The sequence below is a fragment of the Heterodontus francisci genome, chromosome 22 (genome assembly GCF_036365525.1).
Source record: "Heterodontus francisci isolate sHetFra1 chromosome 22, sHetFra1.hap1, whole genome shotgun sequence".
Classification (NCBI taxonomy): Eukaryota; Metazoa; Chordata; class Chondrichthyes; order Heterodontiformes; family Heterodontidae; genus Heterodontus; species Heterodontus francisci.
The window spans coordinates 43149237-43170283 of record NC_090392.1 but is presented as its reverse complement, the minus strand read 5'-3'; the positions used below and the strand labels follow the sequence as shown (position 1 = coordinate 43170283).

Here is a 21047-nt window from a genome sequence, read left to right as displayed (position 1 = left end):
GTATCCACTCTATTATTCTATGTATATTCTGGTTCTCCTGTCATTTTTTGTTGGTCTCCACGTGCCACTCACGTGATGGAGGTTGGTGAAGACTTCATCTCTTCCTCCCAGGTGTCTGCCGATAACACTCTGAAATCAGTGGTGAGATGTGTCAGAGGGGCCTAAGGTAAACACACACTATGAGGAGGTGTGTCAGAGAGGTCTCAGGTGATGTTGCCTCTCATTTCACTCTATTTAATGTCCCTTCACAGTACCCGAGCTGCGAATCACAGCTCATTGTCTGAAGGATGATCTGCTTGCGACCAATGCATCGTGCAGTGCACTCGGGCTTTAATCCATTTCACCACCAAAACTCTCTCTAAAGCTATGCAACAACTTGGTTCAAAATAAAACCAATTATCCAGGAAAACTGTGTTGCATACATCACTTCAACTGAGCTGACATTCACAATGAGCACATTTATTTCAACAATCCCCAAGTACCTGGTGGGACCCTTCATTAGAATTTGGAAATGTTGGCTGTACATTTCATTCTCTACATACGTGGTATCTGGGACCACTGAAGCATCAGTCCTGTCCATCGGTATCAGTCTTATTTATCAGCAAGTCAGTTTGAACACTGATTTTTAGCACTTTTCTTTTAAACAACCATGACAATTGCTGACACTTGGCTTTGCCTCTTGCTAAATCTAACAATCACATGTATGGTAGAACCTGATGCAGCCACAGATTTGCATTGGTAATGTCAATGGATTTTGCACAAGTGAAATTAGGCTTGAAAGCACACAAATAGTTTTTCTTATTCTGGGTTCAGCAGTTCGCCAAAGGATGGCTGGTGTAATTCAAATTACTGGACATGGGTGGTTTTAATATGCATAGCAACAAATGAAAGGGAGAACTTCAACCTGTCCATAAGAACATTTGACAAGGAGGCATTACCATAGCACTGATTGTCTCTTCCCAATCGAGACGATCACGAGGAGGGAGAGTCAGCAACAATTCTGGAACGTAATCATCTTCCTCTAGTGGTTGAGAGCTTCTCTTCAACCTGCAAACAAGAACAGATAAAACCAAAAATCAGACACTCAACAAGAAAAAATCCCAGTGCAGTTCAGACTAGTGAACAGTATCTTCAGCATTCATATCAGGAAGTTCTTCATGCAAAGAGTAATGAACACATGGAATGGATTCCTGAACAAAGCTATGGAGGCAGAAACTTTGGAATCGTTAAGAAACAATTTGATGCAGCAATGGGGGGAGTGTTCAGTCTTTCAGGATGGATAAATGAAGATGGGCCTAAACATGACCCCAGCAGAATAATCAAAGAAAATAATATGAAACAGCCTCCAATCAGATGTTTTAACGTACAAATCTACATAGGTCCTTAGTGAATACATACTTTAACCTTGGTAACCATTGAAGGTGTGGGTTTCAGCCCCACTCCAAGCCTTTAGTACGTAACCAAAGTTGACACTCCAATACTGAGGGACTGATAGATTGTTGCGGTTGATGGGCTTCAGAAGAAATGTTAAACTAATCCCATGCTCGACAGTCTCTAGTTCTGTTGTAAAGATCCCATGGCACTATTTAAAGAAGACCCAACCAATATTATATAATAAAAACAAGAAATGCTGGAACCATTCAGCAGGTCTGGCAGCATCTGTGGAAAGAGAAGCAGAGTTAACGTTTCGGGTCAGTGACCCTTCTTCGGAACTAGCAAATATTAGAAATGTCAAAGGTTATAAGCAAGTGAGGCGGGAGTGGGGCAAGAGATAACAAAGGAGAAGGTGTAGATTGGACAAGGCCACATAGCTGTCCAAAAGGTCATGGAGCAAAGGCAAACAATATGTTAATGGTGTGTTGAAAGACAAAGCATTAGTACAGATAGGGTGTTAACGGACTGAAGATTGAACAGCAGCAAGTACAAACCAATCTTATTCCTTCAGCCACCATCACCAAACAGTTTAGTTGGTCACTCATTTTACTGCTGGACATAGGATCTTGCTATACACATAACAACGGCCACAATTTCCGATGCAGCAATACTCACTGTATTCCACAATGCTCACGCCAAGAGTAAATGGAATATCATCTGCCTGGATGGGTAGAGCTGTAACAGCACTTAATAAGCTTCACATCATTCAGAATAAAGCAGTTCATTTGATCTGTATCACTGCTACTGGGCTTAATTTCCACTACTGCTCCCTTTAAAATTTAGTTGTTGCGTGTGGCCCATTTTTATCAGCGAGCAGTCCATTTAAATTTTTTTGCACGGCCGTGGACATGCGCTATTCATCAAAGCACAAGGCCTGCACAGTACTTTTCAGGCTACTGCGTGACTCACACATCTGTGTCGCTTAGCAAGAACATTGATTTCCGCTCCTCCATTAACAGTGGAAAGTTGGCACAGTATGTCCAATCTACAGGACTCACTGCATCAACCCACGACCTACACCTATGAGAAGGGCAAGTACAGCAGCATCATGGGAACGGTAACACTTCCAAGTCCCATACATTTTGGCTTAGACATACACCTGCGTTTCTTCAATGTTAAAACACTGGAGACTCCCTGTCTAACACCATCAAGAGGACACCACAACCACAAGAACTGCAGTGCTTCAATGAGAAGATTCTCCACCACCTTCCCAGGACATTGAAGGATGGACAATAAATGTGGTCTTTCCGACATTACCCACATTCCAAGAACAAATTTTAAAAATTCAAAGAAGGCACAGCATGTAAAGCATTTTGGGAGTTTTCTTTCCATTCACCCACCCCTTTCTACAATTTAAATCAGTTTATTCCGAATACAAATTTTTGAAAAGTTATTAATGCATTTTTGAACAATATGCTCAAACTAGCACCAAAATGCAGTGTAACGTCCAGCTAGCCATTATTCTCTTGAGAACCTTTTACAATCACACACCAATGATTGTCCCCAAACATTGTCTATTACCCAGAAGTAACCAACATTTTGCTCACAGGACTGAAACTAGGCTTTGATAAAGATGGACACAAAGAGTATGTGTGTTCAGCAACAAGCTGCTTGGCAAGTGGAAAAGTCAAGCTTTAAGCAGTTTAATAATGATATATGGCCCAGGTGGACAGAAGGACCTGCATAAACTAATGCAGGCATTCCATCCACTACTTACACAAAGGTCTGGACAGACTGCATCTGCAGAGGGATAAAACTGTAATTTCAAAGGGTTAATGCTAGTATGGGAGTCATGTATCCTTCAATTCCAGATCAGTACAAGCCTGAAGCAAAGATTCAGACAATGTTATGTGAAAACTGAAGATTTGGTTAATGGTTTACCAAAGCAGAAGCCATCCGAGTCCTAGATCAACACACCTACTAAAATTATCCATGATCCAAGCCAGCCAATGTCTAACAGGTGAGAGTGTTGCTGGGTTCAAGACTCTTATCAGAGGGACACGGGGAAAGGTGCTTCAGCCATGAGCGCTAAACTGTTCCCTCTTAGGTGAGAATGTTATTAATTAAATGAGCTGCAAAGGACAGGAAAACATATTGTAATGTGTAAAAGTGTTAAAGCAGCACTCATCAGTAAGGCCCATATAAGATTAAACTTTATAGACAACGGAATCAAACCTTTGTTTTTGAGTTGTACAAAATGTCAATTTATGACCTTTTGGACATTTCGGACCCGATGCTATGTACATTTACTTACTGACTAGGAACAGACAATAGCTTGGTCGTAGGCTCAGGTCAGACAGAGTGTTTACTGAACACTCCACTTAATCAGAGGAAAGTGCTTTTGGAAACTTAAAGTGTCAGGGTGGAATGTCAGGAATCCTTTGCCCATAGGTAGCTCTGGGGTCCCTTCAGCTGTGAGGATTTGGTGAGAGTGCAGGAGAGTATCTTCCCCAGCTCCAGACACAAACTTTGCAATGGCAGTGTAGTGTCGGTTCAGTTGGCAGCATTCAAACCTCTGAGTCAGAAAGTTGTCAGTTCAAGCCTCACTTTGGCTTAAGTACATAATGACACTTCAGTGTGGTACAGGTATGTTTTTAGCTATTAAAGATGGTATGGGATGCACTTTGATATAGGCATAATAAGGTGCAGTATTTCTTTTTTGATCAACTGGGGCGGCACAGTGACGCAGTGGTTAGCACCGCAGCCTCACAGCTCCAGCGACCTGGGTTCAGTTCTCGATACTGCCTGTGTGGAGTTTGCAAGTTCTCCCTGTGACTGCGTGGGTTTCCGCCAGGTGCTCCGGTTTCCTTCCACAGCCAAAGACTTGCAGGTTGATAGGTAAATTGGCCATTGTAAATTGCCCCTAGTGTAGGTAGGTGGTAGGAGAATGGTGGGGATGTGATAGGGAATATGGGATTAATGTAGGATTAGTATAAATGGGTGGTTGTTGGTCGGCACAGACTCGGTGGGCCGAAGGGCCTGTTTCAGTGCTGTATCACTCCATGAACTACAATGTGCCTTTATATAACCCTCCTTACATGCTGGAAGATGTCTTAGAGCACTCTACAAGAAAGAAGGGATAGAATGAACACTACATACCCCAGAGTATTGAGTACAGGATAAGGGAGGACAAGTCTTTTGCCTGTGATAGATTATTTATCATTTTATTACTAGCACAGTACACAGAGGTTAATGCTGGTAATTGATGGCAATTTCTGCAAGTTACAGGAACATGTTCTACAGTCTGGGATGCAAAAGCGTCATCAGTGGCATTTGTTACGGTCAGGTGAGGAGGGGTTGAAAGACTACGACTTCCCTCCTTTCCCTCTCCTTATTTCACCACAACAAGTTTAATTCTTTTTTAAAGTGGATGTATTGGACAATTCAGTAGGTGTTTGATTACTTACTTGTTATGATCATGAGAAGAACCAATTGGACAGGTTTCTTGAGTTTAACAAAGAAAGAGGTTAACTTTATTGTACTTAAACCGAACTAATTAAAATAATAAACTACGCACCAACTTTCACCCACATACAGACACCAGAGGTTCACACACACACAAATACATTTCAGAATGGCAAAGAGTAAATTGGTTGAGTTAGTGTCCATAGGAAAAAAATGTATACAGGCTGTCGAGTTTGATGATTCAGCTGGCTTCTAGCTGAATTCAGTGGTCCTGAGGCTTTTAGTTTGCAGTGATAGATGACTGATTCAGTAGGTCTCTTGGAAACAGCGATGCGGATGATTCCCTCCAAAGGGGTTGCTGATTGGTTCAATTGGGGAAATACTGATAGTACCAGCAAGATCTTCCCAGCAGTGGACAGTCCCCACCCACTGCTGAGGCCAGTGCTTGCCAAACAACTGGAGGTAGCCTTCCAGTGGTGGTGGAAGATGGGCGGGGGAGGCGCGGTGCCCTCCACAATGATGGCTTAGCAGCTGTGGCCATGCACAATTTTACATTTTTCCCAAAGCTGCACAGAGTGCCTGCATTTTGAGGTGACCTCACAGACTCTCGTCTGCCTCAGCAAAGCTCGTCTCTCCCAAGGGGGGCTGCCAGCCAGACATCGCTCGCTGCAAACCCACCTATTGGGCCTTCTGTATCCTTGGTCCGCCCACCATCCTTAATTGGATGCAGTCCCTGGAGGAGGCTTCTTAATTGGTCACCTCCAGGAAGATTGCGACAGATGTCCCACAACGATGTGGCGACCGTGGTACAACCAGGAACATTCAGCCCCACAAGAGCAAGTAGACAAAGGGTTTCATAAATAGAGGCACAGAATGCCAGTGTAAAGTACTGATCCACTTGTACAAAAACATTGGTTAAGCCAGTTAGGTGCCATGAGCAATTTTAAGCACATAATTATGGAAAGGACATTAAAGTCATAAAGAAAAATAATTTTTAGCAGTTCACAAATGTGCAAGTTCCAAAAGAAATTCAATACTCAAAAAGGTTAATCTGCTCTGTTTCATCTCAGTGATGTGCAGATTGACCATGATGATACAAAGGATGGGAAACTATAGTTATAAGGACAGACTTGAGATACTGGGACTGTTATCACAAAAGCAGAAAAGGCTGAGTGGAGATAACTTATATGAAGAAGGGTCTTGATAGAGAGAATAGTGAAAAACTACTTCCTCTACTTAGGGAGTCAGTACAATACAATCATCAATTTAAAAAGGTCACTAAGAGAGGTTAGGAGAAATTATGTAGAGAGCTTTTGGAACATACAATGTCTCATTATAGGCAGTGGTTGAGCCAGGGACCATTGCATCTTTGAATGGAAAAGCAGATAAATATTTGAAGCAGAGGCAGATACAGAGCTACAGGAAGAAGAGGGGCAGTGACATTAACTTTGGAATGATCATGCAACGAACTGGCACAAACCTAACTCGCTAATACTTCTTAGAAGCATAGAATGTTTATAGCCAAGAAGGAGGTCTTTTGACCCATTGTGCCCATGTTGGCTCGCTGCATGAGCAACTCAGCTAATCCTGCTCCTCCGCCCTTTCCCCGTAGTCCTGCAATTTTTTTTCTCTACAGGTGCTTATCCAATTCCACTAAGTTCGCGGATGACACAAAGATTGGCCGAGTGGTTAACAGTGAGGTGGAGTGTCTTAGGTTACAGGAAGATATAGACGGGATGGTCAAATGGGCAGAAATGTGGTAGATGGAATTTAATGCTGAAAAGTGTGAGGTGATACACTTCGAAGGAGTAATGTGACATGGAAGTATTCAATGAATGGCCAGACACTGGGAAGATCCGAGGAACAAAGGGACCTTGGCGTGTTTGTCCATAGATCTCTGAAGGCAGAAGAGCAGGTTAATAGGGTGGTGAAAAAGGCATATGGGACACTTGCCTTTATCAATCGAGGCACAGATTAAAAAAGCAGGGAGGTCATATTGGAGTGGTACAGAACTTTGGTAAGGCCACAGCTGGAGTACAGTGTGCAATTCTGGTCGCCACATTATAAGAAGGATGTGATTGCATTGCAGGGGGTGCAGAGGCAATTCACCAGGATGTTGCCTGGGATGGAACATTTAAGATATGAAGAGAGGTTGGATAGGCTTGGGTTGTTTTCGCTGGAGCAGAGAAGACCGAGGGGTGACCTGATCGAGGTGTACAAGATTATGAGGGGCATGGACAGGGTGGATAGGGAGCAGCTGTTCCCCTTAGTTGAAGGGTCAGTTACGAGGGGTCACAAGTTTAAGGTGAGGGGCGGGAAGTTTAAGGGGGACTTGAGGAAGAACTTTTTTACCCAGAGGGTGGTGACGGTCTGGAATGCCCTGCCTGGGAGGGTGGTAGATGCAGGTTGCCTCACATCCTTTAAAAAGTACCTGGATGAGCACTTGGCACGTCAAAACATTCAAGGCTATGGGCCAAGTGATGGCAAATGGGATTAGGTAGACAGGTCAGGTGTTTTAATGCATCGGTGCAGACTCGATTGGCCGAAGGGCCTCTTCTGTACTGTATTATTCTGTAATTCTGTGTGATTCTGTGATAGCTTTGATGGTATCTGCCTCCACCACACACTCAGGCAGTGCATTCCAGATCTTAACCACTCGCTGTGTTAAGGAGTTTTTCCTCATTTCACCATTGCTTCTTTTGCCAACCACCTTAAACTGATGTCCTCTGGTTCTTGACCCTTCCACTAATAAGAACAGTTTCTCCCCATCTACTCTGTCCAGAATACTCCTGATTTTGAGCATTTCTATCAAATCTCCTGTCAACCTTCTCCTCGAAGGAGAACAACCCCAGCTTCTCCAATCTATCCACGTAACTGAAGACCCTCATCCCCGGAAACATTCTTGAAAATCTTTTCTGTACCCGCTCTAAAGCCTTCACACCCTTCCTAATTTCCGGTGCCCGGAATTGGAAACAATATTCCAGTTGAGGTTTTATAAAAAGTTCATCATAACTTCCTTGCTTTTGTACTCTATGTTTCTATTTATAAAGCTCAGGATCCCATATGCCTTTTTAACCACTTTCTCAGCCTGCCCTGCCACCTTCAATGACTTGTGCACAAATAACCCCAGGTCTCTCTATTCCTGCAACCTCTTTAGATTTATGCCCTTTATTTTATATCACGTCTCCTCATTCTTCCTACCAAAATGTACCACTTCACACTCCTATGCATTAAATTTCATCTGCCACACATCCACCCATTCCACCAGCCTATGTCCTCTTGGAGTCGATCACTATCCTCCTCACAGTTCACAATACTTCCAAGTTTTGTGTCATCTGCAAATTTTGAAATTGTGTCCTGAATACCCAAGTCTAGGTCATTAATATACATCAAGAACAGCAGTGGTCCTATTACTGATCCCTGGGGAACCCCACTGTATACCTGTGTAGAGAGAAACAGAGTTTCAGTCGCAGACCTGAAACGTTAACTGTTTCTCTCTACACAAATGCTGCCAGACCTGCTGAGTATTTCCAGCCCTTTCTGTCCTCATTTCAGAGTTCCAGCATCTACAGTATTTTGTTCTTATTATCCTACTGTATACCTTCTTCCAGGCCAAAAAGCAACCGTTCATCACTACTCTGTTTCCTGTCACTCAGCCAACTTCATATCCATGCTGCCACTTTCCCTTTTATTCCATGGGCTTCAACTTTGCTGTTGGCACTTTATCAAATGCCTTTTAGTTCATATACACCACTTTACCCTCATCGGGTACCTCATCAAAAAAACTCACTAGTTAAACACAATTTGTCTTTGACAGATCTGTCCTGACTTTCCCTAATTAATCCACATTTGTCCAAGCAACTGTTAATTTTGTCCCGGATTATCATTTCTAAAAGCTTTCACACCACTGAAGTTAAACTGACTGGCCTATAGTTGCTGGGTTTATCTTCATACCTTTTTTTTTTGAACAACAGTGTAACATTTGCTTCTTGCATTTATGTAGCACCTTTCTGATCCTCAGCATGTCCCAAAGCTGCTTCACGGCCAATGAACTACTTCCGAAGTGCAGTTACACAGTAGCTGGTTTACATAGCAAGGTCACACAAACAGAAAAGATAAATAACCAGTGTATCTCTTTTCATCTTGATTAAGTGAGAAATACTGTACAGGAACCCAGGAAAATTACTCCATTCCTCTCTGAAGAGCGCCATTGTAACTTTTATACCAACCCAAACAGGTAAATATGACCTCAGTTTAATATCTCATCTGAAATCAGCATTTCTGGAAATGCAGCACTCCCTCAGCCAGTCAGCAGGACAGTTGAAAGAGAAGGAATCACCTGCATCCAGAGCCCACGGTCCTGTCACTTTATTTTGGAACCTGCTTGGTACATGCTGCCAATTCAGAACCTGTAATCTGAACAGTTTATAGAAGCAAACTGAAGTGGAGATCTGGGCATTAATCTGAGTGTTGTTCAGGAAACTTAACCCTGATCTCATTGATCAAACTTCACTGCCCAAAGCCTGTAATGGTTTTCAATAATACATATATGCAACAAAATACCTGTTAGTTAAAAGCTGTGCTTCAAGTCCCAGCTAGAATCAGTACTGGACAATACATCCACTGTACCAACTCAAATTACAGACAATGCTCATTAAATATCTCTATTAAAATTATTATAACATTGAACAAGTGCTTCACCTCAAATTGAGCACATGACAATGCTGAAATTTTAATAACAGCTTTTAAGCACTAATCAGTTATCAACAGCCAGCACTGCATCTTGCAGATGGCAGATCATTCGACTGACCTCTAGGCTAAAACACACTGCAATTCGCACAAAGTAACTTTAACAAGTACATGGCCAATGTTAAATTATACAGTACAACAGGTAGAATACATGCAAACATGCACTCAAGATTACAATAGTCTGGCTCTGAACAGACTTTTATACAACAAATCTTACTCATGCTATATAAAAGCAAAATACTGCGGATGCTGGAAATCTGAAATAAAAACAAGAAATGCTGGAAATACTCAGCAGGTCTGGCAGCATCTGAGGAGAGAGTCCACATGCTTAGCTTGTTTTATTACTATCTACTGAACAATGGAGTAAAGGTAGATATTACTGTAAGTTATTTGGCCTAACAATGAGTGAATGCAATTCAGAAAGAATATTGTATACAGACACTAGCAAATGCTTTGATAGGAGCGCAAAATATGCTGCTGTTTGAGAAACCAGCATTGATTTCTCTTCATGCTCCCACCACGAGTGGAATGCAAGAATATCTGATGCTAGTTGGAGCAGACACGTATTAGATCACTGCTAAGATCCAAGGCTAGTCTTACATGTTCTACATTATAAAAACACTCAGGAGATTAAATGAACTAAATGGAATGTTAGATGATTGGGATACACTCAACTGTACTGTTGTCTTGAACGAGCTAACATGAGAAGGTTTGGGACAAGAAAGGGCTTTTGGCCCATCCAATCTACTCCAGCTACACTCCATGTACGTCTACCTCAATTACAGATACTCGTGCTTCCCAAAAAAGAACACGCTACTCACTTCCCAACTCGCAGGCAATTCAAATCAACTACTGGTATCTCTAAAACCCCTTCTACTCCAGCAATTGATCGAGATCCTTTAACAGTATCGAATGACCTAGAAATAATTCTTTTCTCTGGGGATCTGTTCTGTGAGCAAAAAGATTATTCCAATCTCTAATCCTGTGAATTGCGTTCATGAGTTCTGCGCTCACTGCCTAAGTTAAATAAACTGCTTAAACATTCAGTTTAGCCCTGAGCCCACATCCATTCCATTACAAAAATTACCAACTCCCACTGAAAAAGGAATAGAACAAAGGCAAAGAAGGGTGGGAGGGGCAGGTTCGACTGAGGTTGGTGGTGGGGAACGCCAATGTTCTATTCAGCCCATCCGAAACTCTGCTGCTCATACCACCCACTTGTCCAGGATCATCCTGAAGAGCAAAGATAACTCCGATCATCCATCCTCCACTTCTAACAATCTCCTCAAACCCCTCTCCAGTCTCTTCCACCCTCACTTTCAAAAGGAGATGCAAGGTGGTCATGAATTTCTCTATCTCTAACAATGAAACCATCCGTTTAGTTACCTCTGCTGCTTCCCCCGTTCCCTTCACCCACCTAGCCAAGGCATTTTTGGACAAAAATACAGTGACACCCTCTTCCTCGCTGCACTTGGGTTCAGGAGAGAAAATTAGCTAAATTGAAGTGCTGGAGATACTTCAATGCTAAAGCTGAGTAAAATCCCTAAAATATATCATACACATATTGTAAAATGCTGCAGGGTGTTTTAGACATCACTGGACTAAGTGTTTTAACTCACTACTTTCAGCCACGTACAATCTGCACTTACCCTGTGGTATTACTGCATTTGTGTAGCAACTTTCCTTATTTCTCCCCTGAATCTCCTCCCAAGCCCCTCTCCAAGTGCTACACCTTAGTCAACTCCACCCACACACATCAACACTATCACTCTTTAGGCAGCCTGCAGGAGCATGGGAACACACCACCATCGGCAAGTTCCTGTCAAGTCACAGATCATCCTGACTTGGAAATATACCACCCTTCCTTCAACGTCACTGGGTCAAAATCCTGGAACTCCCTATCTAACAGCACTGTGGATGCACCTACACCACATGGGCTGCAACGGTTCACATCCATCTTCTCAAGGAATGAGCACGAAATGCTACCCTGGTCAGCAACACCCACATCGCATGAACAAATTGAACAAAAAAACATGGGAAAGCCTTGCTCCCCTCTGACTGGGTTTCCAGCATTCTTTGCTGAGACTGAAACAGAACTCATATGCAGCAACTAAAATTAAATGTTGGATTTTTTTTATTTGTTCTTGTGGTGTGTGTGTCTCTGGCAAGGGCAGCATTTATTGGCCATCCCTAATTTCACTTGAAAAGGTGGTGGTGAGCTGCCTTCTTGAACCGCTGCAGTCCATGTGGGGTAGGAAGGGGGTTCCAGGACTTTGACCCAGCGACAGTAAAGGAACGGCGATATAGTTCCAAGTCAGGATGGTGTATGGCTTGGAGGGGCACTTGCATGTGGTGGTGTTCCCAAATTGTACTGACATTGAATGTCCAGGGGTGATGGTTAGATTCTCTCTTGTTGGAGATGGTCATTGCCTGGCACTTGTGTGGCAGAAATGTTACTTGCCACTTATCAGCCCAAGCCTGGATATTGTCCAGGTCTTGCTACATTTCTACATGGACTGCTTCAGTACCTGAGGAGTCGTGAATGGTGCTGAACATTGTGCAATCATCGGTGAACATCCCCACTTCTGACCTTATGGTTGAAGAAAGGTCATTGATGAAGCAGCTGCAGATAGTTGGGCCTAGGACATTACCCTGAGGAATACCTCCAGTGATGTCCTGGGACTGAAATGATTGACCTGCAACAACCACAACCATCTTCCTTTGCGCTAGGCAAGACTCCAACCAGCAGAGAGTTTTCCCCCTGATTCCCATTGACTCCAATTTTGCGAAGGCTCCTTGATGCCATACTCGGTCAAATGCTGCCTTGATGTCAAGGGCAGTCACTCTCACTTCACGTTCAGCTCTTTTGTCCATGTTTGAACCAAGGCTATAATGAGGTCTGGAACGAGTGGCCCTGGCGGAAACCAAACTGAACGTCAGTGAGCAGGTTATTTCTAAGCAAGGGCCGCTTGATAGCACTGTTGACGGCACCTTCCATCACTTTACTGATGATTGAGAGTAGGCTGATGTCTGGGTTGGACTTGTCCTGCTTTTTGCGTACAGAACATACCTGGGCAATTTTCCACATTGCCGGGTAGATGCCAGTGTTGTAGCTGTATTGAACAGCTTGGCTAGGGCGGCAAGTTCCAGAGCACAGGACTTCTGTACAATTGCCGGAATGTTGTCAGAGCCCATAGTCTTTGCAGTATCCAGTGCCTTCAGTTGCTTCTTGATATCATGCGGAGTGAATCGAGTTGGCTGAAGACAGGCATCTGTGATGCTGGGGACTTCAGGAGGAGGCAAAGATGGTTCATCAATTCGGCATTTCTGGCTGAAGATTGTTGCAAATGTTTCAGCCTTACCATTCGCACTGATGTGCTAGGCTCCCCCATCGTTGAGGATGGGGATATTTGTGGAGCCACCTCCTCCAGTTAGTTGTTTAATTGTCCACCACCATTCACAACTGGATAGGACAGGACTGCAGAGCTTAGATCTAATCCGTTGGTTATGGGATCACTTAGCTCTGTCTATCGCATGCTACTTACACTGTTTGGCACGCAGTAGTCCTGGGTTGTAGCTTCACCAGGTCGACACCTCATTTTGAGGTGTGCCTGGTGCTGCTCCCAGCATGCCCTCCTGCACTCTTCATTGAACCAGGGTTAGTCTCTTGGTAATGGTAGAGTGGGGGATATGCCGGGCCATGAGGTTACAGATTGTGGTCGAGTACAATTCTGTTGCTGCTGATGGCCCACAGCGCCTCATGGATGCCCAGTTTTGCATTGCTGGATCTGTTCAAAATCTATCCCATTTAGCATGGTGGTAGTGCCACACAACATGATGGAGGGTATCCTCAATGTGAAGACGGGACTTTGTCTCCACAAGGACTATGCGGTGGTCACTTCTACCAATACTGTCATGTACAGATGCATCTGAGACAGGCAGATTGATGAGGATGAGGTCAGGTATGTTATTCCCTCTTGTTGGTTCCCTCACCACCTGCCGCAGGCCCAATCTAGCAGCTATGTCCTTTAGGACTCGGCCAGCTCAGTCTGTCATGGTGCTACTGAGCTACTCTTGGTGATGGGCATTGAAGTCCCCCACCCAGAGTACATTCTGCGCCCTTGCCACCCTCAGTGCTTCCTCCAATTGCTGTTCAACATGGAAGAGTACTGATTCATCAGCTGAGGGGGGTGGCGGTAGGTGGTAATCAGCAGGTGGTTTCCTTGCCCATGTTTGACCTGATGCCATGAGACTTCATGGGGTTTGGAAACGATGTTGAGGACTCCCAGGGCAACTCTCTCCCGACTATATACCACTATGCCGCCACCTCTGCTAGGTCTGTCCTGCTGGTGGGACAGGACATATCCCGAGATGGTGATGGTGGTGTCTGACACTGCCTGTAAGATATGATTCGGTGAGTATGACTATGTCAGGCTGTTGCTTGATTAGTCTGCCAGACAGCTCTCCCAACTTTGGCACAAGCCCCCAGATGTTAGTAAGGCGGACTTTGCAGGGTCAACAGGGATGGCGCAGGCATTTTACATTCCTGCTACAGTGAACAAGGATGAGCTCAATAGTCATCCCCATGCACATTTATCATGTGATCTGTTTCCCTGGATGGTGCACTAAGTATGCGGCCGGCATTCTGCAACTAAATAGGCCAATAAGGTCCTAGATTCAATTCCTGTTTGTGGCAGGTCATTTCAAGGAAGTAAATCAATGGTAAGTAAGGAGAAAGAAGCAGAACACTTCCACCGAAGGGGTAACAGAGATTTGTAGCAATTACCAGGGAAAGCCATTGAAGAGGAGAATACAAAAAGGCTGAAGATATAATCTGGAAAGAGCAGGGTTTAAGTGAGAAGCAGAAGACCATTTCCTATGCTTTATTGATCAACCCTCTTTCTGGATGCCGTGAAAATTCCACGTATCCAATTAAGGATGAGCAATAAATGCTGGCCTAGCCAGCAACACCCACATCCCACGAACAAATAAAAAAAACCATGAGTTTAGCCTACAAAATAATCAGAAGACCAACCGACCAGTGAAAAGATAATTAATTATAATGTTACCGTTACTTGGTTCATTGCACCAGAGATTAATGATTTGTTTACACAATGCACTGGTTAGAGTGGGCAAAGGTCCTAAAGGCTTTGGTAGTATTGTTATGAAGGTGCTTCTTTTTTTTTGTTAAAATATTTTTGAGGAATTCATAGTCAAATTGAATAAATGTTGGACTTTTTTTTTTCAAGAGGACACTGAAAGAACTAGTTTGCCACCAATGTTTACTATTGTCACATGACTCAAGTTAAAAATAGGACAGAAACCCTGGTAACAGGGGAAGATGTGGGCAGAGAAGTCAGTCACGCACCCCTTGATTGGACAAGCCCGGGAGCAGCAGCGCGCACCAGAGAGAGAAAACTCGCAGGTTTTTGGTTGTGCTATCAGTGTATTTTACCTTCTGGAGTGAGCGGCTGATAAAGTTAGCCTGCTGAAGAAGTGAAGGAAGAAGACCACAACCCAGCATGCTTTCCAGCTTCTCTAAAAGACCCTGAGAGGTCCTGTGTGTCAATTCATCTCATCTGCTGTCTTTATGCAAGAGCCTGCTAGACTGGTTCTCAACACCGCCTGAAAAGAACTGTTCTACAAGATCTCAGTAACCCATCTACGTGTACTCGGAAGTTAGACTGTATGTCAATTTTGGAACACAACATATCTCATCTGCTGTTTTCTTTAAGATGAGCAAGTAATCAGCCCAAATGTTTTTTTTTTTGCCTGTAACATAGCTCTGAATCAATTTTTTAAAATTTTTCCAGTTAACCACTACATGAGTGTGAGTAAGAGAGTAAGTGTGAGGGGTGTTACGACCGCTCAGGGCAAAGCCCCCCAATTAAAATATATGATTCTGATCGCGGTGGGAGCAACGCACTGTCAATTCAGTTCCATCGCTCCACAGGTCACATCATATTTCTTTAAGCTTTCCAAATCGAAAAAAAAAACAGCCAAATTGAAAAATCTAGTAACCCCCGAATGAAGCGAACCAAACCAGGTATCTTTAGATATCAACATATGAACTATTTATTTTAAAAATATTAAAATCTTAAACACCAAGATAAACCAATATCTAAAGACTGTATAACTTATTTAAAAATCTAACTCCTGTAATAGCATACATATACTAAAAATAAACAATGGTTCGAGTTTTTAAAAAGAATGCAGACTTTACAAGTTGCTTTTTCTCAGAAATAAAACAAATAAACAAGTCTTTGTAAGTTACGTTCCTGATGAATGGTCTTCTAATACAACACGGTCAAAGTTCACTTGCAGTCTTCCAAGATCCGATGAAAAAAGGGTACTTCAACTGTCCCTTCAGTGATAAGCACAGCAATACTGATACTTTGTTAAGAAAGAAAAGCTTTTCTTATTTTTCTTAAGGAATTAATTCGGCTTGACTTTGTAAAACTTTCTTGAGAAACAACACAGCTCTTTTCCCTTCAGTTTAAATTGTCTCAGAGAGCTCTCCTTTTCCCTTCAGTTACTGGAACTGTCTGTTCCTGCTCAAACCAGTTTTTTGCCAGCCAGTTTTCAAAAGTCAAATTGCAACATTGAATCTCTGTCCTCTCTCTCTCTCTATGGCTATTGCTTGGCAACCAGGATGCACTTTGGCTCACTGAGCCTCCAGAAAGTTCTTAAAGGTGCACTGATCTTTTACAGTCTTAAAGACGCACCCAATTTTCACAAGGAGAGAAAAAAAAAACAACACAAGACCGTGACGGGGCTAAGATAAAAAGGGGACCTTAAAATTTAAATCTTGTGTTTTTATGCTTTACTTCATTACTAGTTAAGACTTGTTTTATAATAAACTGATAATATTGTTGTTCATTGGGGAAACCTGGTTAGACTGTTTTATTCTGGGGAAAATAGATTATATGATCGACCGTATCGTTAAGTGGGAAAACCTAAATATATGTTGTGACCTGTGGAGAAATGGGACTAGAATAAACAGTGCACTCCTCTCACCTCTGTCATAAGTGGATCAAATGGAAAATTCAAGATTCCAGACTCCAAAAATAAGCTTCCAAATTAAAAACATAAAAATTACCACTCACTTCAGAACATTGGCAAATTCCATTTCTAATCATTTTCTCATTATGCAAAATGGCTACCTAACAACTCACTGTCTCTAGCATTATACCATAAATAGACACAAAGACTTCATGTGGACCTCATGAAATAGCCCTTTGCTACATTGTCCACAATACCCAAACCGAAATGGCCCATCTGCAATGTCCACATTTATTACAGCACAAAATGATTGCCACAACGAGCACAATCATGGCATCTGGAACAATGGGCACTGAAACATCGAAAATAGGAGTAGGCCATTCGGCCCTTCGAGCCTGCTCCGCCATTCTTGGATGATCAGCCATGATCATAATCTCAGTAGCCTGTTCCGGCTTTCGCCCCATACCCTTTGATCCCTTTAGACCCAAGAGCTATATCTAACTTCTTCTTGAAAACATACAATGTTTTGGCCTCAACTGCTTTCTGTGGTAGCGAATTCCACAGGCTCACCACTCTCTGGGTGAAGAAATTTCTCCTCATCTCAGTCCTGAAAGGTTTATCCCGTATCCTTAGACTATGACCCCTGGTTCTGGACACCCCCACAATCGGGAACATCCTTCCTGCATCTACCCTGTCAAGTCCTGTTAGAGTTTTATAGGTTTCTATGAGATTCCCCCCTCACTCTTCTGAACTCCAGCACACATAATCCTAACCGACTCAATCTCTCCTCATACGTCAGTCCCACCATCCCAGGAATCAGTCTGGAAAACCTTCGATGCACTCGCTCTATAGCAAGAACATCCTTCCTCAGATAAAGAGATCAAAAGTGCACACAATATTCCAGGTGTGGCCTCACCAAGGCCCTGTATAACTGCAGCAAGACATCCCTGCTCCTGTACTCGAATCCTCTCGCTATGAAGGCCAACATACCATTTGCCTTTTTTACCGCCTGTTGCACCTGCATGCTTACCTTCAGCAACTTGTGTACGAGAACACCCAGGTCTCGCTGCATATTCCCCTCCCTCAGTTTAAAGCCGTTCAGATAATAATCTGCCTTCCTGTTTTTGCTACCAAAGTGGATAACCTCGCATTTATTCACATTATATTGCATCTGCCATGCATTAGCCCACTCACTCAACTTGTCCAAATCACCCTGAAGCCTCTCTGCATCCTCCTCACAACTCACACTCCCACCCAGTTTTGTGTCATCTGCAAATTTGGAGATATTACATTTAGTTCCCTCATCTAAATCAATAATGTAAATTGTGAATAGCTGGGGTGCTAGCACCGATCCCCACTAGTCACTGCCTGCCAATCGGTAAAAGACCCATTTATCCCTACTCTTTGTTTCCTGTCCGCCTACCAATTTTCTATCCATCGCAATCCCCAATCCCACGCGCTTTAATTTTACATGCTAATCTCTTATGTGGGACTTTGTTGAAAGCCTTCTGAAAGTCCAAATAAACCACATCCACTGGCTCCCCCTCATCAACTCTACTAGTTACATCCTCGAAGAATTCGAGTAGATTTGCCAAGCATGATTTCCCTTTCGTAATTCTATGCTGACTCTGCCCAATTCTACCACTGTTCTCTAAGTGCTCTGCTATAAAATCTTTGATAATGGTTCTAAAATTTTCCCCACTACCGACGTCAGGCTGACTGGTCTATAATTCCCTGCTTTCTCTATACCTCCCTTTTTAAATAGTGGGGTTACATTAGCTACCCTCCAATCTGTAGGAACTGTTCTGGAGTGTATAGAATCTTGGAAGACGACCACCAGTGCATCCACTATTTCTAGGGCCACTTCCTTTAGTACCATCAGGCCCTGGGGATTTATCGGCCTTCAATCCCATCAATTTCCCCAACACCATTTCTCTACTAATACTGATTTCTTTCAGTTCCTCTCTCTCACTGTGTTCACCCTGTGTTCCCCAACATTTCTGGTATGATATTTGTGTACTCCTTTGTGAAGACAGAACCAAAGTATGCATTTAGTTGGTCAACCATTTCTTTATTCCCCATAATAAATTCCCCTGTTTCTGACTGTAAGGGACCTACATTTGTCTTCACCAATCTTTTTCTCTTCACATACCTATAGAAACTTTTACAGTCAGTTTTTAGGTTCCCTGCAAGCTTGCTCTCGTACTCTATTTTCCCCTTCTCAATCAATCCCTTGGTCCTCCTTTGCTGAATTCTAAACTGCTCCCAATCCTCAGGTCTGTTGTTTTTCCTGGCAAATTTGTATGCCTCTTCCTTGGATCTAATGCTATCTCTAATTTCTCTTGTAAGCATGGTTTGGCTACAATTCCCATTTTACTTTTGCGCCAGACAGGGATAAACAATAGTTGCAGTTCATCGATGCGCTCTTTAAATGTTTGCCATTACCTACGTCATCCCTTTAAGTAACGTTTCCCAATCCGTCATGGCCAACTCGCGCCTCATACCTTCGTAGTTTCCTTTACTAAGATTCAGGAATCTTGTCTCAGAATCAACTCTGTCACTCTCCATCTTGATAAAGAATTCTATCAAATTATGGTCACGCGGCTCCAAGGGGTCTCGCACTACTAGATTGTCAATTATTCCTCTCTCATTCACAATACCCAATATAGGATGGCCTGATCTCTAGTTGGTTCCTCAACATATTGGCCCAGAAAACCATCCCATATACACTCCCAGAATTCCTCCTCTATTGTGACTGATTTGATTTGCCCAATCTATATGCAGATTAAACTCACCCATAATTACAGATCGCATGCATCTCTAATTTCCTGTTTAATGCCATTCCCAACAACAGCCCTCCAGTTTGAGAGTCTATATACAACCCCCACTAATATTTTTTGCCCCTTAGTGTTTCTCAGCTCTACCCATACAGATTCACATCATCAGAGCTAATATCTGTCCTCACTATTGTGTTAGTTTCCTCTTTAACCAGCAATGCAACTCCACCGCCTTTTGCTTTTTGTCTATCCTTCCTAAACACTGAATATCCAGTGAACATCAACGCAAGCTCGAGGAACAGCATCTCATCTACCGATTAGGCACACTACAGCCTGCCGGACTGAACATTGAGTTCAATAATTTCAGAGCATGACAGCCCCCCACTTTACTTTCATTTTTAGTCATTTTTAGTTATTTTTTCTTCCTTTTTTTTTGCATTCCTTTTTACATTTTTTGCATTTATTTCATTTCATCTTAGTTTGTTCAGTTTGCTTACCCACTGTTTTTTTCAGGTTGTTTTTCTTCAGGTTTGCACTTGCTGATGTTCTATATTCAGTATATTCACACCTAATCTGTACTAATGCTTTGTCTTTCAAAACACCATTAACATATTGTTTGCCTTTGCTCCGTGACCTTTTGGTCAGCTATGTGGCCTGGTCCAATCTGCACCTTCTCCTTTGTTATCTCTTGCCCAACCCCCACCTCACTTGTTTATAATCTGTGACTTTTCTAATATTTGTCAGTTCCGAAGAAGGGTCACTGACCCGAAACGTTAACTCTGCTTCTCTTTCCACAGATGCTGCCAGACCTGCTGAGTGAATCCAGCATTTCTTGTTTTTGTTTCAGATTTCCAGCATCCGCAGTATTTTGCTTTTATTTAACTGAATATCCCTGGATGTTCATTTCCCATCCCTGGTCACCTTGCAGCCATGTCTCCGTAATCCCGACTAGATCATACCCGTTTACATCTATTTGCACAATTAATTCATCCACTTTATTGCGAATGCTCCGCGCATTAAGGCACAAAGCCCTAAGGCTTGTCTTTTTAGCATTACTTGTCCCCTTCCCACTATTTTTCACTGTGGCCCTATTTGATTCTGGCCCTTGATTTCTCTGCCTATCACTTTTCTGATTCCCCTTACTGTCTTTTGTTCTTGTCTTTGATTCCCCCCCCCCCTCCTCTAACTCCTTGCAAAGGTTCCCATCCCCCTGCCATTTTAGTTTAAACCTCCCCAACCACTCTAGCAAATACTCCCCTGATTCAATAGGACAAACAGAAAGGACATTTTTGTATTGTTTCAATGAGTATGTACCTTTCCTGTTTTGTTGGTAATGGCAGACCAGAAGGGGCCTGATTTGATTCCTGATCTGCGCAAAATTAAGGGTAAAGCACGACAATTCACCTCACTATACTGGAGCTAGGGAGAGAAAAATTAGCCAAGGTCCCCACAATGTCTGCTAGAATGTGCACCTATGTGGATTCTGAATGTGGACTGGACTGAATGTTCCCCCACAGCTGAAGTTGTTGTTAATGCTCAGACTTGTCTCATGCATGAAGATTGGCAACTGGACAAGGTACCAGAGGTTAGTGGTACACATTAGACCATAACATAGCCTTCAGAAGGGTAAGATATAACTAAAATGTGAAGAAAGAATACAAGTAAATATGATACAGTCTG

The 21047-nt window shown here is 42.9% G+C and overlaps 1 protein-coding gene across 8 annotated transcripts in view; it reads right to left on the bottom strand.

Annotated features, from left to right (window-relative positions):
• arhgap32b (Rho GTPase activating protein 32b) overlaps positions 1–21047 on the bottom strand; it is a 645931-nt gene that overhangs the window by 389481 nt on the left and 235403 nt on the right. For all 8 annotated transcript variants that reach the window (XM_068053769.1, XM_068053766.1, XM_068053771.1 and 5 more), the window contains one exon: positions 939–1047. In XM_068053769.1, coding sequence (XP_067909870.1) covers positions 939–1047 — 109 coding nt within the window. The remainder of the gene's footprint in view (positions 1–938; positions 1048–21047) is intronic.